The sequence below is a fragment of the Prosopis cineraria genome, unplaced genomic scaffold (genome assembly GCF_029017545.1).
Source record: "Prosopis cineraria cultivar Desert tree isolate PC_DT_omini unplaced genomic scaffold, ASM2901754v1 PC3, whole genome shotgun sequence".
In the NCBI taxonomy this organism is placed as follows: Eukaryota; Viridiplantae; Streptophyta; class Magnoliopsida; order Fabales; family Fabaceae; genus Prosopis; species Prosopis cineraria.
In genome coordinates this window covers 46,573,156-46,594,097 of record NW_026555334.1, presented here as the reverse complement: position 1 = coordinate 46,594,097, position 20,942 = coordinate 46,573,156, and the positions used below count along the sequence as shown (strand labels likewise).

At 36.6% G+C, this 20,942-nt stretch overlaps 3 protein-coding genes and 1 long non-coding RNA gene across 12 annotated transcripts; 2 read left to right on the top strand and 2 right to left on the bottom strand.

The window, feature by feature from the left end:
* Window positions 1–7,935: 7,935 nt before the first annotated feature.
* On the top strand, window positions 7,936–11,094 carry LOC129304381 (zinc finger protein GAI-ASSOCIATED FACTOR 1-like). 2 transcript variants are annotated; one of them, XM_054944013.1, is made up of 3 exons: window positions 7,936–8,437; window positions 9,473–9,869; window positions 10,224–11,094. In XM_054944013.1, exons 1-3 carry the CDS (start codon window positions 8,224–8,226, stop codon window positions 11,017–11,019), a joined length of 1,407 nt encoding a protein of 468 aa, XP_054799988.1. In that variant the 5' UTR covers window positions 7,936–8,223; the 3' UTR covers window positions 11,020–11,094. The 2 variants fall into 2 exon arrangements, with proteins under 2 accessions (XP_054799988.1, XP_054799989.1); XM_054944014.1 differs by lacking the exon at window positions 7,936–8,437 and adding an exon at window positions 8,761–9,134.
* Window positions 9,366–10,332, bottom strand: LOC129304383 (uncharacterized). The gene is made up of 2 exons (XR_008591685.1): window positions 10,191–10,332; window positions 9,366–10,027 (listed from the first exon to the last, which is right to left on the bottom strand). It is a non-coding gene; the product is annotated as an uncharacterized LOC129304383 (long non-coding RNA).
* Window positions 11,095–11,389: 295 nt separating the features above from the next.
* Window positions 11,390–12,662, top strand: LOC129304382 (psbP domain-containing protein 7, chloroplastic). Its single transcript, XM_054944016.1, has 3 exons — window positions 11,390–11,830; window positions 11,953–12,163; window positions 12,262–12,662. The coding sequence occupies exons 1-3, from the start codon at window positions 11,527–11,529 to the stop codon at window positions 12,572–12,574; spliced, it is 828 nt and encodes a 275-aa protein (XP_054799991.1). The 5' UTR covers window positions 11,390–11,526; the 3' UTR covers window positions 12,575–12,662.
* On the bottom strand, window positions 12,600–20,062 carry LOC129304379 (E3 ubiquitin-protein ligase JMJ24). 8 transcript variants are annotated; one of them, XM_054944005.1, is made up of 15 exons: window positions 19,883–20,062; window positions 19,206–19,321; window positions 18,537–19,115; window positions 17,649–17,791; window positions 17,456–17,555; window positions 17,216–17,348; window positions 17,084–17,138; window positions 16,288–16,918; window positions 15,846–16,175; window positions 14,951–15,355; window positions 14,760–14,832; window positions 14,370–14,455; window positions 13,790–13,909; window positions 13,516–13,586; window positions 12,600–13,228 (listed from the first exon to the last, which is right to left on the bottom strand). In XM_054944005.1, exons 3-15 carry the CDS (start codon window positions 19,056–19,058, stop codon window positions 13,129–13,131), a joined length of 2,769 nt encoding a protein of 922 aa, XP_054799980.1. In that variant the 5' UTR covers window positions 19,059–19,115; window positions 19,206–19,321; window positions 19,883–20,062; the 3' UTR covers window positions 12,600–13,128. The 8 variants fall into 8 exon arrangements, with proteins under 8 accessions (XP_054799980.1, XP_054799986.1, XP_054799984.1 ...); XM_054944011.1 differs by having other exon boundaries at window positions 18,537–19,093; XM_054944009.1 differs by having other exon boundaries at window positions 19,225–19,321.
* Window positions 20,063–20,942: the final 880 nt, after the last annotated feature.

Here is a 20,942-nt window from a genome sequence, read left to right as displayed (position 1 = left end):
TTAAATGTACATATTACCAGTAATCAACGAATAGTTTAAGGGAAACATATGCAATAAGGTGAGTGATTACAATTTCGACTAATAACAAAATGGAGGAGCTTGGAAGGTATCAGTGATGCATATTCTGGAACAACGTGACTCTCCCTCCCTCCCTCCCCCTCTCTATATATGTGTGTGCGTGTCTGCAAAGTGTTGAAAATTCTTTCATATCATGACTTTTGCTTTTCCAGTGTTGATGAGGGGCAAGATTTTTTCAAAAAGAGAGGGAGAAAAGAGAAAAAAGGACGAACAAGGTAATAATTATATAAAGGCTGTAACCCACATGTATGATTGATGTATAATTAATCACTTTAATTTCTTTTCCTATTAATATGCATGCAAAGTCCATTTTAATTACCTGTTCCCCGGTCTTTATATCATTTCAATCATTCCCTGCCGCTCCCTTGGACCTTTCATATAGTATATGCAAATATGACACTGAAAAAAATATAGGTACAATTTTCCTTTCATAACAGGAGTTTTTAAAATTATATATAACCTGGCTGCGTACATCACATGAATCTATATCATTCACGATTAACTGCCTGTGTGTGTGTGGATTAAAGTCAAATTGTGGGCAGTGGTGCTACTGTACTAGCAGAGCTGAAGAATTAGAAGGAGGTGGAAGAGAGAAATAATCAATGCATACGTGTCTTCTACATTACCCACGAATAAGAATATCTAATACCGAAAAGAGGAATGGCCAGTTTGCAGCTGATATATGCATATATAGCCCAAGGACGATGTCCCAGTCTGTGCAAACTTTTATGTATACATATATAGTTAAATATCTCATGACAGAAACTTTAACCGTGTAAATGATTAATTAATTGAAAGGCTTTCATTCTTGTCGCCTGGCATGCAGAATATTGTCCTCATCACACGTACGAACAGCCGTGAGACTGCCAAGGATAACAAGATATATGCAAGATAATTCAAAGGACAAAAAGACGACATGTATGCATGGAATGGAATATATGTATGTGTGCGCGCTCGCGCGCGCGCGCGCGCGTGTGCGTGTTCACGTACCATTAATACAGACGAATGACGCAAGTTCCTCGGAGGACAACGCGCGCGCGAGAGAGTATGAATTAATGGCCTTCTTTAATTCGTACCATCGTTTAAATTGTATGGCCAGAAGTTTCTCTTTGGTGTTCTTCGAATTTTGCAGTAGAAGTATAATTTTTTTAGATGAAGTTATGTGGTTCTTTTCGCCGCAGCCAATACAAGTCATCGGTGATCACAAAGTCAGGATACGCTAGCAATGACAAAGTGTGCCAGCAAGTAGCAACCAAACTACAAAAATGCATTTAGTGTCTTTTTGGAAAGCCACACCTTCATGGCTTCATCTCAACCTTTTTAGCTTATCTGTACTGTATGCCCATTTCACGTCAGTATTCACCGTCTTCTTCCTCTTGTCAATCATATGATAAATTGAAACATTAGTTTATTTCAGAAACTCTACAGAGCACGGAATATACAGACGACAACAATGTCTATGTCCCTTTATACATACATTATTAATGATTAATAATTGACAATAAATTTTGCATCAGAGACAGGACCTCACCCACTTACAAAGCTGTGTTTTCCGAGCAGTTTGTGAAAAAAAATGGTGGGGGCCGATTCGTGAATGGAATGGACCATGCCCAGACTCAACAGCCATCAGCTACGGCAAATCTGACTAGCGACCTTTATGGAGCTATAATTCCTGGATTGTATTTGTGAAAAGCCAAAAAAAAAAAAGAGCTAATTATAAGGACAACTTGTGGGAAAAGGAAATTAAAGCAGATGACTTTTTTGTTTGAAAAACGATGAAAGTCATCAACTCATCATCGCCGTTATATATTAAACTGTACAAGTCTAAATTTAACCCTAGCCCTGTTCACACCTAAATTCATTGAATCCTTTAATTCCCGTACTTAACTTAGTCAACGAGATATAAAAGAAACAAATTATTGAATCCTTCTCATACGTTGCCTCGTTGATTTACGCTAATTATATTTATGATTGGGGGATTTTTTATTTTTTTTGACCTGGATGATTGAGGGCGTTTATAATAAGTAAAATATGATCTTGACCAATTACGTGACGCGATGGACTCCATATATATGGTCAATGACGTACCTACGTGTTTCACAGAGGAGGCAAGTGTCCGCTGACAAAAACAAAGGGTTAATGCTACTTATAGGTTCATTTATTCGAAGATAATTACACAGAATTCCTTTAAACTTTCACTTGTCGTCTCTAAAAAATTTCATTTTGCCCGCAACCAAAAAAAAAAGTAAGAAACATGTTCGGCCCCATTAATTTCTTAAAAACATGAAAATATATATAAAAATATAGTTTTCTATTAAGTGATTATAAAAATATATTATTTATTTAGTAATTAATCTTACTGAATGTTGTTTTTATATTCATTTAATAAATATTTAAAATTATATTTGTATACAATTTTACCATTTATATTTGATCCAAGATTTATTTCACTAACTAAATTTTCTGAGTCTGTCACTGTATATAGTTTTATCACATGAAAGAATTAAATTAAGGGAGAATGACATTAAGGGCTCTAAAAATAGAGTTTATATCATATAGGGCCTAAACCAATCTAAAATTGCTCTGCAAGCTTTAGGACTCCAATTGCAATATTTCTTCACATCAAAAATACTATTTTGCCCTTTGTTTAATTTGAATTAAAAATGATACACAAACCCTCAAAGAAACAAAATAAATGAAGCACGATTCGCTGCTTTTCTTGTCTTCTTTCTCATTTCACCATTCATCACTCTGTCATTATTGATCGTCGCTAGTGTGGATGAGTACAGAAGTCGTGGGTGTTAATAGATGAAACACAGGTCATGATTTTTTCTCTCTTTCCTTGCACATCGTCAGCCATTGCTGATCTTCTTCATCTTCCTTATTCGAGTAATGTCATATGTTTTTTGAAGTTTCTATCATCATTGTTTAGAGGTAAGGATCTTCAATTTTGCTTCTCCCTCGTTGATTTAGTGCATTGTGTCTTTTAGTTATTGAAGTTATAATAGGTCTTTTATGTGAAGCATAGATATTTAAGTCTGCAAGTTTACTTATTTATTTGTGATTATACTGCTGATATGAGGTAAAAGTTGCTGAATTATTTTGGCCATGAAAGTTTTAGAGTAAATTAGTTGTTATACAATAATAATGGTTGACTTGTTCATATCAGACTTTTACATATGAACTGAATAAAATATGATCCAATATGAAGAAAATCTACTATAAAAAATGTTAGAGTATTTGATGTGCAAAAATAAATTTTGAGTTGTTGTTGAACGTTGAGTTATGCATTTTATTAAGCATAGCCTTATGATAAATTAGAATCATATGACTTTTAGGTGAGAATATATGAATCTTGTGTTGTACATAATGGATATTGTATTGTGCACTATTTTCCTAACTCGAGCATTTTGTTAAGCCTAGCCTACTGATAAAATAAAATCGTATGGATTTTTAGTTGAGAATATATAAATCTTGTGTTGTGCGTAGCGGATATTGTGTTGTATATTATTTACCTACGATTGTGCATTTTGTTAAACCTAACCTACTGATATAAGCCAAAGGTTGCTAAACCATTAAGTTGGCTGTGAAAGTTTTAGAGTAGATTAGTTATTATACAATAGTGATGGTTGACTTGTTCATATTGAACTTTAACATGCAAATTGAATAAAATATGACTCCCAATATGAAAAAAATCTGTTGTTAAGTATGTTGGAGTATCTGCTATGCAAAAATAAACCTTGAGTTGTTTATGTTGAACTTTAAGTTGTGTAAAATAAAAGTTGGGCTTCTAATGTGAACATTTACTTAGATCAATTTGTTCATTGCAAATTTAAGTAAAAGAAGATTTATCATTGTTTAAGATAGGGACGCCGGACACAATCACAAAACACGCAAAAATCCTAACCCAGCATAAGAAGTAATCATATTATTCCATAGGCAACCATAATTATATACATGGAAGCATTCTCAAGTAATATTTTTTAGGTAATTAGGAATGACGAATATTTTTTGTTTGTATATAGAAAAGCAACTGTTAAATATTTTGAATATAGTGGCTAACTTTTTGTATATATCAAACTTGAAATATCATGTCAAATTTCATGTGGGTACTTGTTTCAGTACTTGAACTAGTACCAATATAAAATTCATATCTGATATAATTATCCTTATTAATATTGAAAATGTTGGACTTTTTGTTAAACATTCATGGATATTGTCTTATGCATAATGGATGTGTGTGTCATACATGGTCTGCCTAACTTGTCATTTTTGTTCAGGTTACGCTAGTGAAATATCAAAATGAAAGTCCATGTGTGTCTAATTTATCAATAGGACATGCTTAATAAAATTTATAAGTTAAACAGATAATGTATAACACAATATCCATTAAGCACAACACAATGTTTATATATTCTCAATTGAAAGTCCTACGTGTCTAGTTTATCAGTAAGCTAGACTTAACAAAATGTACAAGTTAGATAAATAATGTACAATACAATATCTACTATGTACATGCAATCTTCACATATTCTCAAATAAAAGCACATGTGTGTCTAGTTTATTGGTGGGTTAAACTTGACAAAATATACAAGTTACGCAGATAATATACAACATAATATTCACTATACACAATATAATATTCACTATACATAATATAATATTCATATATTCTCAACTGAAAGTCCATACCTGTTTAATTTATTAATAGGTTAGATTTAAAAAAATATACAAGTTAGGCAAATAATGTGTTACACAATATCCACTATGTACAACACAATTTTCATATATTCTAAATTGAAAGTCCATGTGTATTTAGTTTATCAATTGGTTAGGCTTAGCAAAAAGTTTTTCAAGTTTATGAACAATAAAAAGTATATATATAACATAACAAGGTTCATTTATTAGCAACACAGTGTCCATCTATTTCATATGATTTGTGTAATTAAACTAAATATTTGAAAAAGTTTTTTAAGTTTATGAAAAATAAAAAGTTTGTATATAATATAAAAGTATTCATTTGCTAACAACACAATGTCGATATATTTACAACACAAGGTTTGTCGATATGATACACATAAATATTCGCACAAGGTAATTGCAAAGTCTGCATAGCGTAAACTCCATAAATAACAACATAAATTTCATAAATAACATTTACACCAGAACATGTATATTCATTGCAGAAAAATATGTATTAGAAATAACAAAAATCATAAATAACATCTTGTTTTCATTAAATGAACATGAACATGTACATTATGACTAGAAAAACCTCATATGGTTTACATTCTCTCTATTTCCTTTTTTGACAAAATAAAATTGATAATGGATCAACTGAAGCTTTTGAGACTCTGATCAAAACAAATGGACGAAGTAAGCTCAAGGACAAGCCTAAGAGTAGTAAAAAAGTTTCTTTTACAATGGAAGAAGTAGCAGCTTGATCCATTCTTTCTATACCATGACGGATCATTCTAAGAAGCTGGTTGGCGTAAGAGGAATGTAATCAAGCGAATACCTGATCGTCTTCTCCATAGTTATCTGAATAAAAGTGGATCGCCCACTCATACTGTTAAACAAAAAAGCTTCAAATGAGAGAAAGAAGAAGGAAGAAGAAGAGAGGGAATAAAGAAGTATAATAGGGGAAAGATGAATTTGATTATTGCACCAGTATTGAGAGAAGAAGAGAAAGAAGGAAGAGGGAGGAAGAAGAGAGGAAGAGGAAAAAAATTGTTATTTAGCAACTGGTTATAGGAGGGATAAATTAGTCATTTCATTAAAAAATATAATTACAAATAAAGTCTTTAAGCCTTCAAAATAATTTTAAATTTTATTAAGTTTTATCTGTAAAATTCTTTGAAAAACATAATTACAAATGAAGTTTTTAAGTCCTCAAAATAATTTTAAATTTTATTAAGTTTTATCTGTAAAATTTTTTAAAAAAATATAATTACAAATGAAATCTTTAAGCCCTCAAAATAATTTTAAATTTTATTAGATTTTATTTGTAAAATTCTTGTTTTTAAGAAGGGCTTAATGCCATTTTCCCTTAAATTAATCAAGAAGAAAGAGATCAAGTGACAGCCAGGGAGCTATCGGAGTTTCGATATTTTCAACGCAGGGGAAGGACTAAGCGGGAAAACAATCCCCCACCTTTTTGTTGATTGATTGAGATGTTTGATGATGTGATCCCAGGGCTATAGATTTAACAAGCTTGCATCGAGAAATTATGTAATTATATAATAGTAAAGCTTAGCTAATTTGGTTCAGGGCCGTCCGATCTTCCAGATGGAGAGAGACGAGCTGTCCATGGTTTCAGCTGCTGTGCTCGTGCCAGAGAAATTTACCTAAGGAGCGCAAAAAGGTGTAATCATGGTGGTTGAGACCATGTCTAGAAGTTAAGAAAGCCTTGCTTGGAGATGCAATTACGAGATCTAATGGAAGGGCAAGCTTGCCAAGCTTCTATTGTGTCAGTTCAATTCTCTCCATGGATTAACTTAAATGTTAATTTCAGTACTTTAAAAAACGAACAAAACGGAACGAAACGAAACAGTCATTAATCTTGTATAAACCACGGGGTCCACATAGAGGCTAAATAATTAACCATGGGAATGAGTACGCACGGTATTCATGTGGCTGTGTGCGCGCCCCTCACTGTAATTACGCTCTACGACGCCGTATTCTGATTATTGATCGGCCAGATGCATGATTTGATAATATTCATCGCGACTTCAAAGTATACGAGTCATGAGAAGCGTAACTGCCATTAAAATATATATATATATATATATATATATCCAATTAGGCAGTAATACGAATCCGAGTGTCGATTTTATTTGGAATTAATTTACTCGAAAGGGTTCTATCTATGTGATGTGATCACATGCACATGATTAAGCAGCACACATTGTAAAAAGTAAAAAGAAAGTGAAAAGTAAACATCACGAGATGGGGGTGACAGAGAGGGACCAAAAAGGCCGTACGGGTTTGACAAAAAAGGGTTAAAAAGTGGGAGGTGGTTGTCTTGTGAAAAAACAAGAACGAAATTACCAGGAAGCGGCACGTGAACAGGAGAATTTTTGTATCATTGTGTGGTCACTTCGAGAACGATACGATCTGAGGTTGTCAGTCAGCGACGGGTGAGCGCCATTTTGGTAACTTCATCCCCCTCCAGGCGGCTCCCTCTTACCTCAGTGGCACTCTTGTGGTTTTCCTCACCGCACGAGGCTAACCTGGGAACATCGCCCCAAGTACAGACAATTTCTGTATCCCTCTAATAAACCAGCGTCAAGTATGTGGATTCCCCATAACACCCTCGCCCATATTTTCATTCCCTAGTCAACCAAATACTTTGGTTGGCGCCATTGCTCACCCCGTCATGTGCCTCGTTTTCTACAACCATCTCATTCCAAACATCTAAATCAAACCCAGACAAGAAAATAGTAAATGATTCTTAAATTGCTACTTTAATTATTAAAATTTGAATATGTTGGTGTTTGAAAAGTGGGTGTGGGTTATAGCGTGACTCATGAGCAGTGAAATTTATTAAACTTTTTTAATTTCCGTTTAAACGAGAAATTAAGTGAGAGGCTACCCGTGACCCAATAAAAAAGAGAGGGAGGGAAAATGAGATGAATGATTAACCCAAATGATCGATTTAAAAAAGAGAGCGGGTATTATCATTTCAGGCATTTACCGACCCATGATATAATGCTAAGCAATTAATGCTGTTTAATTAAATGAGAAAAATGACACCGGGGGGGGTAATATCGAAGAAAGGCAGGGGTATGTGTAAAGGTCAAGATAGAGGTATGCCCTAGAGAAATATATTATTGCTAACTGCAACTATTATTATTATTTTAACAAAGTGCAAATCCAAAGCCTGGTTGTTGTATTCTTGTGGCAGCAAGAAGTATTGTCTATTGGGGGCACACCATAAAAGGAGGAGAGTTTCCTGGCATTTGTCTTCCTCTATTTGCACAAATCCCATCTGTTGGGTTTCATTTTTCATGGCTTTTTCAAGTAATAACTTGTTTTGAGGGAGCAGGAAGAAGCTAGGAAACACTAGCCTTGCTGCTGGCTGAGAGAGGGAGAGAGAAATCAAGGGAAGGGGAAGGATTTTTACATTATTAGATAGCTTCATCAATGTCAAACATCACGAGCCGTGACAGTGGGAGTTTCTCCCCAGAGAATACCAGAGAAGATGCAGTTATTAAACAGCATCCTCATCGTCATCACTTTCACAGTTCGGGTTCTCTTACTTCAACCACCACTAACAGCAACGGTTCCAATGCCAATTCCCAGCTGCCTCCTCCTCCTCCTCCTCCTAAGAAGAAAAGAAGCCTCCCAGGAAATCCTGGTAATTTTCATTATTATTTTCCTCCCTTAATTTGTTTCTCTCAAGTATATACACCGTATTCTACTTTTGGTTTTGACTTTTAATTCTCCTCTTGAATGAATTTTAATAATTAAATCATGAACGGCGGCTGAATTGTTGATTGTTACTTTAATATATACCATACTGTAAGTTATAATAAACCTCCAAATCTCACTCAGAAGGACTCTTTGGCTGATCGATGATTCTGAACGTTGTGGAATGCAGTCATAGATAATTTTATTGTACGTGTGTGTGTGTGTGTGTGTGTGTGTGTGAATATATGTACTTTTCTGCTGAAAAGCTAAATTGTGATAAATAAAAGAGTAAGAACTGATCTCCCCAGAAGGAGTGCATAGGGTTTGCAGAATTTCTACTCCTCGAGCCGGAATTAAGAAGGATGTGGCCGGGATGTTTTAAGCCAAAAATGCATAGAGAAACTATTTCATGATGAATTATTGGTGCCTTGTTTGTTAGTAGTCGAAGTAGCTCAATTATTGTCTGGAATTCACAATCATTGCTGCTCACTGTTCATCTCTCCCCTTTTAGCTTCCTTTTTATGTTTCACCAGAGTTTCAGAAATCAAAGCACCGCACGCGTTAACACACAAATGTATGTGTATGTATATATGCAAATGTCTTTGAAAATCAAGCCTCTCGCCTCTCTCTCTACGCTAGCTCGTGTGAGTGCTCTTGCCTGTGTGTTTTGTATTTCCTTGTCCGTATGTGGGTGTGTCAAATTGAAGGGCGGTGGGGGAGACCGGGGCAGAGATAGAGACTTTGGATTTTATTCATCTACTCTTATCTTATATATGTGTCTGGTTTGTACTTACGGATCGACTGAGATTCAGATATATCGCATTTAACTTAATGACCTCATTCATGTATCTTCCCAAAGGATGGGTCTCACCGCATGATCAGCTTTTTCATTTGTCACTTTATTCATAAATTGGACAGTACCAAACATAAAAATCACTACTTTTTTTAAATTGTGGGTTTGTGTGTGCGCTGTGGCGTGCAGATCCAAGTGCTGAAGTGATTGCTCTATCACCGAACACCCTGATGGCGAGAAACCGATTCGTGTGTGAAATCTGCAACAAAGGATTCCAAAGGGATCAGAACCTGCAATTGCACCGGAGAGGCCATAACCTGCCATGGAAGCTTAAACAGAGGCCGACCACAGAGGTTCGAAAGCGTGTTTATGTTTGTCCAGAGCCTTCGTGCGTCCACCATAACCCAGCACGAGCACTGGGTGACCTTACTGGCATTAAGAAACATTTCTCAAGAAAACATGGCGAGAAGAAATGGAAGTGCGAAAAGTGCTCTAAGAGATACGCAGTCCAATCCGACTGGAAAGCCCATTCTAAGATCTGTGGCACTAGGGAATACAAATGTGACTGTGGCACCATCTTCTCCAGGTTCATCACAAAATCATCAATGAATTCCAACTTCTAATATGCATGTGCAGTTAGGTCCTCGATGAAGCTTTCTGATTCTAACTATATCCGCGGCACCATATGTGCGTCACGTACTTTTTAGTCAGAGTCGTTGTCTAATATAATCTCTTAGATGGGCCCTTCATCATAAAACATTAACAAGAAGAAATCAGAACCTATACAATATTCCATGCATGCCGTATGAGGAAAAAATAATTAAGGTGCTTACATACATACATACATACAGACATATATATATATATACACACATACATATTTTTTAGTCTTGAATAAATAACTCACTGGTTCGTTGTGTGTACTCATTTATCGGTGCAGAAGAGATAGCTTTATCACCCATAGAGCTTTCTGTGACGCGTTGGCCGAGGAGAATAATAAAGCCAACAATGAAGGACTGCTAGGGCCAAAATTATTGGGTCCAAATTCAAACTCACAAGGTCAACATCAAATCCCAAGTCTCGTTTCTTCAATGCCAATCAACACCAACTTCAACCCACAAAACGGGACGCCCCACTTTGACCACCCCGATGAAATTAAGCATCCAGTATCTCTCCTTCATCAGGAGCTCGTAGAATTTCCAGCAAAGCCATTCAACTGCATGGCAGGAAGCGTATTCGCAAGAAGCCACAGCTCCTGTCCATCACTTCAACTGGGATCAAATAATTCCCTGAGCATGTTGGAAGAGAACGAGCACCAACCAGGCGGATCAGTCCACATGTCAGCCACGGCATTGTTGCAGAAAGCAGCTCAAATGGGAGCAACTATAAGTAACGGTGCTAACAGCTCTTGCATGGCACCCTCGTCATTTGGGAATAATAATGACCACCACCTGAGCAGTGGACAATCTTTTAATATTCCATCATCTCAGTATTTCAGCGGAAATAATAGCTTTGGGATGAACAGTGTGGATATGTTCAATGCTATATTGGACCAAAGCAAGGCGCTATCGGAGATGATAGAGCAGAATAGTCGAAGCAGTAATAACATGAACAACAACGGAGTTTTGCATGGTGCCAGTAAAGGAGGTGGAGATGTGTTGACTCTGGACTTGTTGGGGATGGGAGGAGGGGGACGCGGTGCGCACGATGCCTTTCTATGGCGCCAAGCAGGCTGAAAAGGCTGCAACTTCTATAGGCCACGCAGGCTTTGAATCATTTGGATTAACTTTTATATTCACTTTAGTCCTCCATATATTTCTCCGTCCTCCCTCTCCCCGAACCCCTTTCCCTTAGAATATAAATCGTGGAAGCCAGTGATGAGTACAACAGAACTGAAATGACAAGTTCAAAACATGGACGCATAGCTATTCTGATACTTCATAAAAAAGGGCCAAAATGGCTCGATCAAATGAAGCACTGACCCTTATCATTAACTACAGACAGCAAAGAATGATGACCGCACATACCGGATAAGCTCTCTCCCAGAGTCACAACCACACAAAATCAGAATCTGCCACTTCATCGCTAATAATTTCTATTTTTCGTGAGATGATAATTTAGTAAGTTTTTATTTTGTCCCCCGGATGAATTGAGCCGACGAATAAATTGATTTGCGTCCAACATTGACGATGCTTGTTAGTGGCCTCTAAACAATAAAATAATCAAAGACATTCGCGCAAATCATGGCATTGCAAGCCAGCTTCCACGCGTGCACTCGACTTCACGTGGCAAAATGTTCGGGTGATCGAGAAGAGAGTTTGAAAGCGCGGTCCCCGGCGGAGGAATTTGCACCGTTAGCGATGACATTCCAGCGGCGGCTCCTCGTGGGCGTTGGGTCGGCTTCACTCGTGGCCGTAGGCGCCAACTTCGGCGGAATTACCAGTTTTCTTCTGGGGTTATCGCCGGAGATTGGCCGGAACCTTAAGCTCGACGTCGTTTATCCCATCGACGGCTACAATCGCTGCATTGACACAAACGAAGGATTCGGTCGGTAATTAACTTCTTCCACGAACATTGTATTTCACTTAGATAATTAGTAATAGATCACAAGAAGAGGGGGAAAAATCGTGACTGGATTGGTGACTTCGAGTTTTCGATGCGAATGACAGAATTCATATACCCAGCAAACTGGGTGGGAGATCAGACGCTACTATACCGAGCAGCCAAGAAAAAAGAATTGGAACGATCATTGGATCCGCCTCCCCTCAATGGTCGGCGCCGTCCTAATATCAGTGAACCGGTTGTCGCATTCGGTCCTCCCGGTTCAACCGGCGAACTCAATGTCAGTGTCATTGTGTCGCCGGTGCCTCAAGACTTCTCGTGAGTAATCAGCAACTATTAGCGATGAGTTACTAAATGAGCAAACTTGTGCGGGAATTGCGAATAATAATCCTTTCATGTTTGCTCGTCTAAACAAGGATCGAAGCATTTGGAGGGCCAGAGGAGGTGGGTGAAGCTGTGATTCGGAGCATAACGGAATCGACGCAACGCCCAGACGTAAAGGGAAGTTTGATAAAAGCAAGCGTGAGAGAGGATTTTCCGAGGAAAGCAAAGTACTACGAACTGGAGTTTGGAGTGGCGAGTCCTTCGTTTCGGCGGCACAACGTAGCTGTATGTTGCGCTGCTGCTGGGAGGCTCTTCACTCTAAATGCTCAGGCACCTGAATCGGTCTGGCCGGCTTTGCAATCAAGTTTCTATCGCATTGCTCACTCATTCACCCTCACGGCTTAGGGCTCCAATCACACATATGCTATAATTTATCCACAAAGTGAATTTAACACTATTATCTCATGAAATTGGAAATTTGCATTACAATCTATCCACGTTTGCTCACATTCTAGTAAGAATACAATTCCCAAGATCATGCAATAGTATGCTTACATAAAGATGATTTTTCTTCGCGGACAACCAACCACCGTCAAACCAGTATTTGAATTCCATGGCAACTGGCAGCAAACAGAGACCAAAGTGAGACCATTTCAAATTTTGAATGTCTTGTATTGGAATGACGTAGCCTGAATTCAACCATCATTATCAGCCAAAACGCAAGCAGAAAGTAGCCCTTGCCTATATCGTGTTTCCTTTCCTTTCCTATCTATATAAAGTACAGTTTGTGATCGCTCATATGCACGTTTCACCAGTCCGTAGTCTGTAACCATCATGCACGTTGGATGATTCTTTTGCCCAACATTAGATGACTGGATACATGTTAAAATATATTCAGAAATATTATCATCATCTGTAATATAGCTTACACCGACTCAATTGCCAAATGGCGTGTATGCTCAGGCACAAGAAATCTGTCTTCGCTTAACCATCTTCTCGTAGTTCTCAGCAACCATTGCAGTCAGATTGGGATCCCCAAATCCAATCTCTGCACCAAGTCTGAGGCAGAAATGCAGAACAACAGTTAAGCACTCATACTATTTATTTAAAAGCATAGGAAAAGGGAGGTGAAAATATTGGGTCAATAATTTTCATAATGAATCAATGAATAACATGAGCAAACCAATATAACGTTTATGTCTAGAAATAAGTAACAAACTCATTTTCTATTTCAAGGGATCAAATTTTTATTTGAAAAAAAAAAAAGATATTGAATGTGGGGAAAGGGTTGAGTGTATCGAGAGAAAACTTGGGCAAATGCGAACAAACATGTCAAATTTGCATACTTTGGGTCAAGAACGAGTTTCTGAACTTCTTTGATGGCTGAACTTGCTGCATAAAGAGATATCTTCCCAACCTGCATTAATGTCCGAGAGAACGCCAACAAACTATACTTAGGGGAGGCGCAAAAATTAAATGGATCTCAAGCAATTCAGCAACAAACTGTAAGGATCGGTAATGAAAAGAAGACGAACTAAATTTTGCCCCAAAAGATAAAGCAAAGAAAGGGGACCAGATTTTTTAAAAAAAAAAAACATGTAGCATTTTCTCTCTACCGACCTCCAATACTTGAAGCTTGACTTCATGTTCATTTGGCAGACAGCGGACATCCTCAGCCAATCTCACAGCCTCCCCCAGGCTTTCCGGTGATAAGAAATCAAGGCCAAGCTGAACGGTGGACTGAAATTTACATAATGTGGAAACGTTCACTGGCATTACAAATGTAATAAGAAAGAATCTTTTAAACAAACAAGTTTCCATTTTGGTTTCTCAAAAAGGTATCGTGACACTTCAAGTGAATTTAGGTCAGTTTGTTCAAAAAGGTAAATACAAACCAAAGTAGAATCTCTTTTGCCAAGATGAGGTGAACTCAATTTTTCTAAAAGATGAATTCTGGAAAAAAAAAATAATTAATTAAAAGAATTATTTGCCGTTTTTGGTTATCAAAAACTTTACGATATACTAGATTATATTAATCATAGAAGTCTATTAGACAAGGTCAACCAACAATAACTCTCATCTTTTGATCGTTTCCCTTTTACTAACAGATAGTATCCTTGATTCTAGCAGATGGGGAAAAAATTGCAGGGCAGCAATTAAAAAAAAAAAAAAAAAAACCTATAGTGAAAAATGATCTCACCTGAATATTCCTTGCTTGGAAAGGGCACCCTGCAGGAACAAATACAGCTTCCCCCACACACTGTTCAAATGACCATGGCTCCACCCCTATGTACGAAGATATCCATCACATTAAAATGAAGAAAGAAAGATAAAATAAGAATTTTACAATTCTTCAGAAATTTATATGCAGGCTCCATTACTTCAAATCATAATGATTGACAGTACAGGCAACATCACCAATTAGATTCCAGCTACAGACAGCATTCATTCAGATATCAATTAGATCACCTCAATCTAGTCTAGCACATACACTAGCTATTCCCTATCATGCTGAGTGCAGGATTTGTCAGCCTAGCAGTCCCTATCTATCTCTTAATAATAACTCAATAGAGAAAGCATACAATCTTACCAAATTCTTCCTTCAACTTCCCTTTATGGTGTTTGTTAAGACAAATAACTCCATCATAAAGAGGCCTTGTAACCTTCAATCCAAAGAGTGCAGTGAGCAATACTATCAAAAAACCTATATCCAGAGATCAGGTAGCTGACAAATGAAACCACTAAAGAAGAAAGAAATATAAGGTTTCAATACAGACTTACAAATTTATTTACTATATCATCTGGACGCCCAAATTGTTTCCAATGTGTTTTTAGATATTCAGTCAGCTTTGGAACATCCTGCCGTCGAAAGACATCCCAAAGAACTCCAGGAGCTGTTTTGCCCGAGGCATCTCCATCTCTGACTGGAAGTTCAGAATTGATCATATCCCCTTCAGCACTAGAATAATTTTCAAACCCTTCATCGATAATGGATGTTTTCTCATTTGAAGCCAAGTCCAATCCATTTCTTTCTGTGCCAAGTGATGAATCAACTGGACTGCCCACTGAACACACTTGTGGATCCACAGGAAATTCACTTGCATCAGATGATGTCTGTACCTTTTCACTTTCTGTTCCCTGCCAGTTCTTCAGCTTCACTTCACTTGTATGGACCAAGAGGTAGACCTGATCAAACTCAGCAAGTGTCAGACAATTATCAGTTACTTTGCCCGTAGCCCATTTATCTCTCTCTCTCGCTCTTTTTGAATAAATCAAAACTCCATTATTGATTGTTTATTTCACTCTAGAAAGACATTAAAAAGAAACAGAGGTATATAAATGGTAACATCATTTATTGGTGTTTAGGTATCCTTTGCACAAGTCCAGGGGCTTTAAATTCAAACAGCACAGCAAAAATTTTGATGCCACAAAATGATAGATGCATAAACTCTGACAGAAACACTATCAGAGATAAACTAATAATTTAACATCAAATTTAAATTTCGAAAGCATTCAAAATCAGAAAAAAAGATGATGATTTGCATGTCTGGGTCCCTAGATTGTCGTAAATTATAGCAATTTAATTAGTTTTCCACTCCAACTCAACAATGGAAAAGAAAGAAAGTAGTGAATAACGACCAGTTCTTATCTCTAAGATAAACAACAAAGAACATACCATGTCACGCATATTGAAGTGGAGATTGGTCACTGAGTCACCACTACCAAGTTCCTCGTTGATCCCATAGGATATATAAATCTTGGGTCCTACATCATTCTGCAAGGAGTAATGAGGCAATTTAGCCGCAACATTAAGAAGGCCCCATTTTGAGTGAATATATTCAAGTAAAGGCAGTTTGCTGATAAATTCAGGTCTTTGTTGCAACAAAAATTCTTCAGATGCACTGGGTGAAGGCCAATCTTTCAACTTCAATAATTGTGGCCAGCCATTTTCATGGGTACGGCCCTCAAAGTATCCTTTCATAAATTCATTAAGTTCGATATCTATCTGCAACAAGCAAGAAAAGCAGAAATCAACACTATCGACAAAACTGATTAACCAATAAATAAACAATACAAGAAACAACCCCTACAATCTTGACCATCAAATAAATGTGTACCTCTGACCAGGCTAAACAATCCATGGCCTTAACCACTCTGTTCTCAACTTCTTTCATTTTCTCATCTGCTGTCTCTCGAATCCCTCTCCATATGGCCAATGGATCCCAGCTTGATGACATATCAAATACTTGCTTAACAATAATTGGTTCACCATTTTTCCAGTGCTTTCTAAAATTTCCTATCCCATCAGTTTTGAGATCTTCAGATGGTGGACAGTACAGATAGTTATCATCACTGGCCTCCCTGTGAGAAGATTGGCAAAGCTTGGCATTCAACTTGGTTTCTGATTCTCCAACTTCACTAATCTGGCAGCCACTAACCATCTCCTCCACATTTTTCACCAATTTTGCAACCCAATTCATCTTGAAGATGCGGCTTAAATTCAATGGTGAATAACCACAGCCACCATATTTCTTTGGGGGGCATGGGATACTACCATCACTGTTGGATCTCCAATCAGGAAACTTATATAGCAAATTCTGATTTGAAAGTTTTGCTTCATCTGTTGGAGTTACCTTTTCTGGATTTACATTTGCTTCTCGAAGATCTCGACAGCAATTAAGGCATAAATCATACGTACAATTTGGGCAATGTCGGTGATAATCAGTAATGGGTATCCGACAGAAATTACTGCCAGACAACAAATCAAACAAATTTAAAAAAAAATAATGATCTGTACTAACTCTACACAAGGAAATACATGATGCTCAGTTCCATTAAATCCACCAATTATAAGAAACAAAAATTTTCACAAAACATATATATGTAGTAAAACTTAATAGGTTCTTGATTTACCAGCACATTTGCTCATCTGCATTCAGTTTCATCCTAGGAAGATCCATTTCAATCCCTGGAGAAGATAACATTATAGCAAAATTGTCAAAAACAAATTTTCAAACAAACATGAAGACACATCACACATCTTACCACGCAACTTCTTTTCTAGTTCAACTTCATAACACTGCTCATGATGGATCTGCTTTACCACAGGAAGTACTGATGACAGCAGCAAGTGGAGATACTGTAACTTGTCTAGAACAGGTATCTCCCGAATCCGAACCTAAAACTCCAAAAGAAAAAAGCTAAGAACCAAATGTCAAAGGAACTGTGCACGATGAATTTCAGAGGCATGCTTCACTGGACAGCATAATATAACAGTTAAAGTACCTTTATTGAATTATCACCGCGTAAGCAAACTTTGCAATTACAGGTGCCACGGCAGGCAGGACAAGTCCTCTGAATTTCATCCAATGACATGTCTGAGTACCTAAAATTAAGGAAGTCATAAGAGTAAATACTCCATATAAAACAAAATTTATAACTAACAAATGGGGTGTCTTCACCAGTATTATATGCCCACCATGTTAATATACAGCTCTCACAGTATCCTCTCCTATCACATCTTAGACACCAAATAACTCTGTCTCTGTCACTCCTTCGACATTGATGACAAGTTTGCCCACCAGTGTCATCAGAGGAATCTGTACTTCCATCTGAGTATTCCTGGCATATGACCTTTCAAATCAGTATCCAGAAACAAAATAGCAGCAAATTATTGGTAGTATTGAGAACAGGAACTACAAGTCAGGTTACAGATCCCTTCAACATTCCCAGTGAATGAAATCATAATATATTGATAATTCTATATATACAATTAAACCTCATCTTTTCAAGACAACCAGAGTTTGAGGACAAGGTTTGCTGTCACGTGCCTCTCAGCGATTTAAGGCCCAAATTTAACCAAAGTTTCTTAATTTTGTGATGCCTAGCTATAGAGCCTACTGGCAAGCACTCGTATAAAATTGATTGGATAAGATAAGTGAGCAAGACTCCAGAGCTATCACAAAATTCTGAAGACTTTTGACAATACAGACAGAACAGCTGTATAAAGCCACTGACTTCATACTTTACCTTGATCAAGTAGTTAGTCAAGAATTTCCAGAAGAGGTATTATACCAACTATCAAGTTCTAGAAAAGATAGTGGAGCTGCTACTGTTTTGCTGAGAAAGGTCTTGTTCTGATCAGCTTTAGCAACTTACTTATCTGCAAGCAGTTAACAGGACTAAAAGATGGTCCTAATGGCAATGTCAGGGGAGTTTCTCATTATATTAAGGATATACTATCATAGAATTATATTGCTTCATTCTACCGGGGATCTTTTTAACATAAAAGGAGAAAAACAAAATTGGCAAAGAAAACCTCAAAGAAGAAGAATAATCAGCTGCAATTTTTTAAATATCAACTCACTGTAGCTGCATTGACATCTAAATTTGTTTGAGATCTTTTCCTGGACATGTCCATTCGAGAAGCAGGTGGTGACTCATATGACATCCAATTTTCTTCATACTGGGGAATATCATCTGGTGAATCATCGTTTGGCTTTGGAGCATTTCGCACAGAGGTGGTCCTTGTTGTTGGTGTCTCTGCTGTATATCGGGACTGATTTTTTGATGCCTTGCTCTTTCCAGAGGCCGAATGCTGTTCAACTTTCATGCTAGCAAGTGGCATGTCAAAATCCTCACTCTTGCTCTCTAGATAAACTTCATTCTCACCTAATGACTTCCTCTTAGCCTTCTTCATACTAGCTCTCATGGCAGAATTAGCTGCCCTTTTCTTTGCCTGGATATAGTGCTTCTCACAGACTGTTTTATCTGGCATAGACATGGCAGTGCATCTCCACTGTTTCCCATCTGACCTCTTGCATCGCAAGTCATCTGGAATCCCCACATTATCCTCAGCATTCCCCGATGTTGATCGGGCATGATCCATTTTAAGTAGTGTTCATGTACAGCAAGGTGCCACCACTGTCGACACACGAATGTTAATCTGGTGTCATTGCCAACATAAAAAAATGAGCCAGTTGGGAGAGAATGACCCTCAGAAAGCATAATCAGCGAATGTTAATTAGAAGCATACTCTAAAGGCATAGGCAGACCTATACTGCACTCAGTGCGGGCATCTGCTCCCTCTGAAATCTTTGAAATATGTTGATACAACCCTTTTAATTTGGGAGAATAACATTCAGGTCCCAACTAAGAAAATTAAGTATTTCTTCAGTCCATTTATAAGTCAGACTTCTATTTTTACACGTTAAATTTCAACATTTACAAGGAGACGGGGCTTGTAAGTAATTAGTTTCCTTATATTGGACCTATACGTAATTCTTCCTCTTAATTTTTGTTCCAGATACTTTGGCACAGCTCTAGCCAAGTCATTTACAATATCATATATCACAAATACTTTGAAATTCTCCAAAATTGATGATAATATGAAAAGACTAATAAACAGAATGCCAATACACAACAAATCCAACATTGCAGAAAAACACAATCAAAATCATGCAAGTTGCTAGTAATCAACATGAAGAAGGAGGAAGTATAACAGCCAATTACGCACCATTCAAGGAAAAAACTAGCGGAGAAAAAATAAACTAGTATGTAAATATTCCCAAATTCAAAAGCGCCAATGTTCAACAGTTACACGAGTAGATTCCAAGCCAAATTAAAATGAAAAATTTAAAACAAAGCTAGAACAGCCACGCGGGAACAAATTCAAATATATATTGATAGCCAGGGTTAACAAATCAATCTCACCGGATTTTGGGAGTAGTAAAAGCCCTGGGTTCGAACCGTCTTCACTGCAAGCCCGATAACACGCCCGCAGGCCTAACAACGGTGGACGGCGTCCGGCGGAGGGTGGAATGCTTGTTCGTCGACGAAGAGAACTGGATCCGCTACTCACGATAATGGATTTTATCGGGGTTATAATTAATTTTAGGAAGAATTTGGTAATAGTTGAAAATGATAAAATTTATGTTATCAATATCAATATATATTAACAAATCAATATATATTAACAAATTTTGTAGAAAGCATTCATCGGCCAGATCAAAATCTTGTAATTAGTCATTTTATTTTGGTTAAAATTTAACTATCTCCTCTCATTGATTCAAATTAATTTTCATGTGGTCTCAACTACCTTAAATTTTAAATTTTAAACTATAATTTATAATTTAAACGAGAGCATTAAGTGGCTCCGTTTTTTCTATTCATGATTCATGTCTATTGCATTTCTCTATATATTTTAATTTTTTTTTCAAGACATCTTATCTTATCATTACAATCAATATCAATATAGCAGTATTATCATCAATATATAAATCTTATAGTTTCAATCTAATTGGTAAAAAAAATAACTCTCACTAGTTAATAGATTTTATTTTAATATTAATATAAAAATTTTTCTTGATTCATTAATAAGTTTTAATTTATTTTTTTATTTTTTATATATTTTTAATTTATTTCCACAGAAGCATTTACTGAGATTTAATTTATTTTTCTAATTTTCATATATTGTCAATTTAGTTTTACAGAAGTATTGATTCAAAAGTAATCACATTTTAAAAAAAAAAAAATTAACTCTCATTGGTTAATAAATTTTAAACTAATGTTAATATAAAATTTTTTCTTAATTCATTAATGAGATTTAATTTATTTTTTTATTTTTCATGTATTTTCAATCTATTACAGGAGCATTGGTTCAAGAGCAATTTTATTTTTAAATTTTTCTTATCGTTAGTATTAACTCCATTCGACTATCCTTCTCCATTTGTTGTACTTTTTCATACCTTTTTAATTTTTTTAATCAATGAGA

What these genes read in the sequence shown, in the direction of transcription:
- LOC129304381 (XM_054944013.1), top strand. Translation starts at nt 8,224, where the DNA reads ATGTCAAACATCACGAGCCGTGACAGTGGGAGTTTCTCCCCAGAGAAT. An exon ending in AAGCCTCCCAGGAAATCCTG is followed by an intron (nt 8,438 to 9,472) that starts GTAATTTTCATT and finishes TGTGGCGTGCAG; the next exon opens with ATCCAAGTGCTGAAGTGATT. An exon ending in TGTGGCACCATCTTCTCCAG is followed by an intron (nt 9,870 to 10,223) that starts GTTCATCACAAA and finishes TTATCGGTGCAG; the next exon opens with AAGAGATAGCTTTATCACCC.
- LOC129304382 (XM_054944016.1), top strand. Translation starts at nt 11,527, where the DNA reads ATGGCATTGCAAGCCAGCTTCCACGCGTGCACTCGACTTCACGTGGCA. An exon ending in TGACACAAACGAAGGATTCG is followed by an intron (nt 11,831 to 11,952) that starts GTCGGTAATTAA and finishes TGCGAATGACAG; the next exon opens with AATTCATATACCCAGCAAAC. An exon ending in CCGGTGCCTCAAGACTTCTC is followed by an intron (nt 12,164 to 12,261) that starts GTGAGTAATCAG and finishes CGTCTAAACAAG; the next exon opens with GATCGAAGCATTTGGAGGGC.
- LOC129304379 (XM_054944005.1), bottom strand. Translation starts at nt 19,058, where the DNA reads ATGGATCATGCCCGATCAACATCGGGGAATGCTGAGGATAATGTGGGG. An exon ending in GAGAGCTGTATATTAACATG is followed by an intron (nt 17,556 to 17,648) that starts GTGGGCATATAA and finishes CCTTAATTTTAG; the next exon opens with GTACTCAGACATGTCATTGG. An exon ending in ACTTCAATATGCGTGACATG is followed by an intron (nt 15,356 to 15,845) that starts GTATGTTCTTTG and finishes GAGTTTGATCAG; the next exon opens with GTCTACCTCTTGGTCCATAC.